The 4,198-nt window shown below is 42.5% G+C and overlaps 1 protein-coding gene across 1 annotated transcript; it reads right to left on the bottom strand.

Moving 5' to 3' along the window:
• Positions 1-910: 910 nt before the first annotated feature.
• LOC120720440 lies at positions 911-3,978 on the bottom strand. The gene is made up of 6 exons (XM_040010128.1): positions 3,612-3,978; positions 3,419-3,490; positions 3,201-3,319; positions 3,057-3,117; positions 2,873-2,967; positions 911-2,437 (listed from the first exon to the last, which is right to left on the bottom strand). The coding sequence occupies exons 1-6, from the start codon at positions 3,645-3,647 to the stop codon at positions 1,357-1,359; spliced, it is 1,464 nt and encodes a 487-aa protein (XP_039866062.1). The 5' UTR covers positions 3,648-3,978; the 3' UTR covers positions 911-1,356.
• Between the last annotated feature and the right edge of the window lie 220 nt (positions 3,979-4,198).

Below are 4,198 nucleotides of genomic sequence, written 5' to 3'. Positions count from 1 at the left end.
CCAACCACAACCAACTTGAAGTGGTATACTTGCCCCCTTACTCACCATTTTTAAACCCTATAGAGGATTTTTTTAGGCTTGGAGATGGCGTGTATATGACCGCCAACCACATGCCCGCATGCCTCTTCTGCAGGCAATGGAACAGGCCTGCGGCGACATTCAGGTGACAGCAATCCATGGATGGTTTCGACATGCAAGAGGATATTTTCCCCGGTGCCCAGCGGGAGAAGACACTGCTTGCGATGTCGATGAGGTCCTGTGGCCAGACCCCAACAGACGGCGGGATCCATGAGCCCACGTATGCACAATTGTCATGATGTTTTGTGTGTACAGTATAGTGTTTTTTCTATTACTGTATTATGGTTTTTTTGCTTGATCTGAATTCATGGTGCTGCAGTGGACAATACTGAGTAGGCCTATTTGCTTTTTTGGTTGTTTGTCTCCTGAAAATATGCCTTCAGAATAACTAATGACAATCAAAGACTGCAGTGTTTTATATGAAGTAGACTAGTGTGTCCCCCTGATCTGATCTGCATGTGATGCAAGTATGTGTCATTTTGTCAACAGAGTTACATTTTGACAGAGGAATGTTAGGTTTTGACAGCAGAGTTTCAGTTTGGCACAGATGTGAATGGTATATTTTGTTGTGTCATGTTTACTTGTGTTTAGAGTTTTGGCACAATGAGTGAAGTTTTGCAAAATGTGTTCAAGCAACGGGCAAAAACTGTAACATGTTTTTCACCAAAGATTTCAGCAATTATAAAAATTCAACTCAAACTATTCAGCTATTAGCATTCACACTGCATTTTCTACAGGAAGTACATTTTATATACCAGTTTCAGTTCGAAGTGCATTAAAAATAATAAATAATTGTATTAAAAATAATAATGAAAAATAATACCACCAATATGTTACTGCACTACACTTACTGGACTTGTGGAAGTATTTTGAGAACCATAAGAGATTCTTACAAATGTTTGAAAGAAAAAAATCTTTAACATAGCTGGAGACTCGTGTAGAAATATGAATGAGTTTATAAAGTTTCTGTCATGGTGTGCTGTGACAGGCAGGTAGCAGGACCCAAACACAGGACTCTTACGTGGAATGAAACTTGAATCGGCAGCTTTTATTGCTGGAAACTCAGGTGGACTCAAGAAACTAAAAACTAAGAAACAAGAACTAGGAAAACAAATCAGGAACTATGAACAAGAATCAAGTAAAGAACACGGAGGAGAAAAAAACACCCAGCCCACTGAAAACTAAAGAAACCCCCAAAAACATGAACAACAATCATCAAGGAACATATTTACATATTTAGAGTTACTGCAACACCAACACTGGGTCACAGCTTCAGTGTCAGTCGGTGACTTTTGGTCTGCAACAGCAGCAGAACAGACTTCTCAGTCTTTTGAAGAAGCCCTTTTTCTTCTTCTTGATCTCATGGTCTTTGGACTTCATGCTGGCTTCAGGTTCAGGAGAAGGTTCCTCAAAGGGAACATCAGGAACCGGCCCAATTTCCGAACAAGATCCTTTGATCTTATGATCTTCGCCTTCAACACAGGATTTGGACTCGCCATAGGGTTCCTCACAGGGAACGTCGGGCTCTGGAACACTTTCTGACAGAGCTCCTTCGATCGTAAGGTCTCGAGTACTCAGACTGGATGCCCTTTCAGAAAGAAGCTCCTCACAGGGAACGTCGGGCTCTGGCACACTCTCTGACAGAGCTCCTTTGATCGTAAGGTCTCGAGTACTCAGACTGGATGCCCTTTCAGAAAGAAGCTCCTCACGGGGAACGTCGGGCTCTGGAACACTTTCTGACAGAGCTCCTTCGATCGTAAGGTCTCGAGTACTCAGACTGGATGCCCTTTCAGAAAGAAGTTCCTCACGGGGAACGTCGGGCTCTGGCACACTCTCTGACAGAGCTCCTTCGGCTGGTGGAACATTTGCCATTGAAAGGCCGTCAGAGGAGCGCTCTCCATTTGTGCTCTTCACATCAGGACTTGAAGGGGGCTCAAAGATGTCACATATCCGGATCCTTGCTACATCAGCAATGGTCTTCAGCAACACGGGTGCAAAGTTTGCAACTTTGATAGACAGAATTTCTTCAGGAAATTTCTGTCTGATCTCCGTCAGGATGCTGTCGACCATATCGTCTCGGATAGAGCGGGTGAAGACGGCCTGTGTTTCCATCGCCGTGAGACTCCTGGAGACACGATCTAAAGTGGCCTTGGTGACACTGGTGGAGAGGATACTTAGACTCTGGGAGGCCATGTTTAGGAGGGGACGAGGAGGAAGCTCCCAGAAGCCCTGGAGAACGCGGGGAACTACCTCGATCACTACCTCCTGCGCGGTGAGCAGTTTGCTGTTATGCTGTTCCTGCTGCTTCTTTTTCAGGATTTCAACGTAATCCTTCACCACGCGGAGGAGTTTAGGTGCTCTGTAGAAAAACATGATAAGAGTTATCTGTTAAACATATTCAAAGCATCACTTAAATATTGAAACACTGTAGCTGGACTGTTAACCCTGTAACCGCCTTTGTATCATACATGAGTTTCTGAGACCTCGATCTCATCAACATGATCAATACTTGCTATAATTTCTAAATGTTGTGGACAAAACTCTTTTTTAGTCTAAAGTTAACATTGTCGTTAACAAAAAGTTGCCAAAAACACCCAGTGTATCAAATGTGATACAAAAAATAAATACACAATAAAAGTAAATCATACACAACATGACATAGCAAAGAACTAATTTGTGGCTTTTGTTTAAAGGGTTAATAAACATCTCAGTTCCAAAGAATCTGAATTTTCTGGCTGCTTTTTGATGGGTTGGGTCTTACAGGGTTAATAACTGTATGTTACATGTGACTCACTGAAATTTAGGAGGTACGGCCTCTGGGAACTGAAGAAGCATCCTGGCTTCAAATTCAACGTCCCTCATTTTATTGCTGACGTTCACCGCCCACACCTGAAACAGAAAACACATTTACAGTGCGCTTATGTTTAAAGGTTATGTGCACATAATGAAAAAAAGTCTTGTGGGTTTTCTCGTCTTACCAGCCTTAGAAGAGGTTTGGCTTCCTCTTCGTCAAAATCCTCTAACTCGAACTCCCACAGCCTTCAAAAGAAAGCAAAGCAGAGGTTTTCTCTCAGCACTTACACGTCATCACAAACAGACTTTCAGGTGTGACAGTAACTCACTGCTCTCTGAGTGTCTCCCTGCTCTTCTCCACCAAAAGATCTCTCAGATCTTCAGCAGTGAGGTTCGGTGGAATTAGATCTTCCTGCTGAAGTCTGAGAAACTCCGTCATAATCGCAATCTAAAAGTAAAGGAGACATTTAATCACCACCACTCTCAGGTCCTCAGAAATGACCTGATATTTTCTGTCAGCTTTGGTTTGCATGAATCTGGGTCTAACCTGAGTCCTGTAGCCCGGAAGATACCAGCAGATCTTTAGAGCTGTTTCATAAATCGGTGTGTTGAACAACACCTGTCAAAGAAATAGCAATTTAGTCATTGTTACTTAAAAGGATTCTCAGTTTGTCAACTTTTAAAACGACATCAAATTCTTCAAATTACTGAAATGCAGTAAAAGCAAAAACGTCACCTACCCTGATAGGTTTATAGATTCCTTGACTTGATTCCATTTCGACGTTTTCAAATCAAAGTCAGGAAGAAAAACTTTAACTGCTCTCAACGAAGGCGTACGGGGGGATCTGGACCTGAAAATGCTCTCAGCTCGGTGGTCTCGCACAGATGAGCTCTTTTGACAGTCTGATGTTTATTTATGAATGCAGAATTTCTTGAGCAGTCACCATGGAAACTTGATGCAGCTTCATGTTGTTAAATTAAAAGTAAACACTGTGTATTTTGCACTACACTCCACTAAACTTATCATATAAGTAAATAAAGTGTGGGTTAGGTCCCTCCTGTGGAAAGAGCCACACAAACCGATGGATCAGAAAAGACAAAGTCAGCTACAGCATGCCTTTTCAAATTATGTGCCTGCTTATCTCCATTTCTTTACAGTAGATGGGAACTTTTGCAGTAAAGCAATGGCTTACAAACAGTGGACTGTGGACTAATGCAGACATCTGAAGCCTGACAGCAGCTGGTATATACACAGCTTTGGATAAACTGGCCCTTTAAACAGCCCAGAGGAAGAAGAGACCTCTGCGTTATCAGTGCAGCCTAAAGC

This window comes from Simochromis diagramma, unplaced genomic scaffold (genome assembly GCF_900408965.1).
Source record: "Simochromis diagramma unplaced genomic scaffold, fSimDia1.1 OVJJ01000585.1, whole genome shotgun sequence".
Classification (NCBI taxonomy): Eukaryota; Metazoa; Chordata; class Actinopteri; order Cichliformes; family Cichlidae; genus Simochromis; species Simochromis diagramma.
Note: the sequence above shows the minus strand (reverse complement) of the source record. Positions and strands in the feature narration are given on the sequence as shown.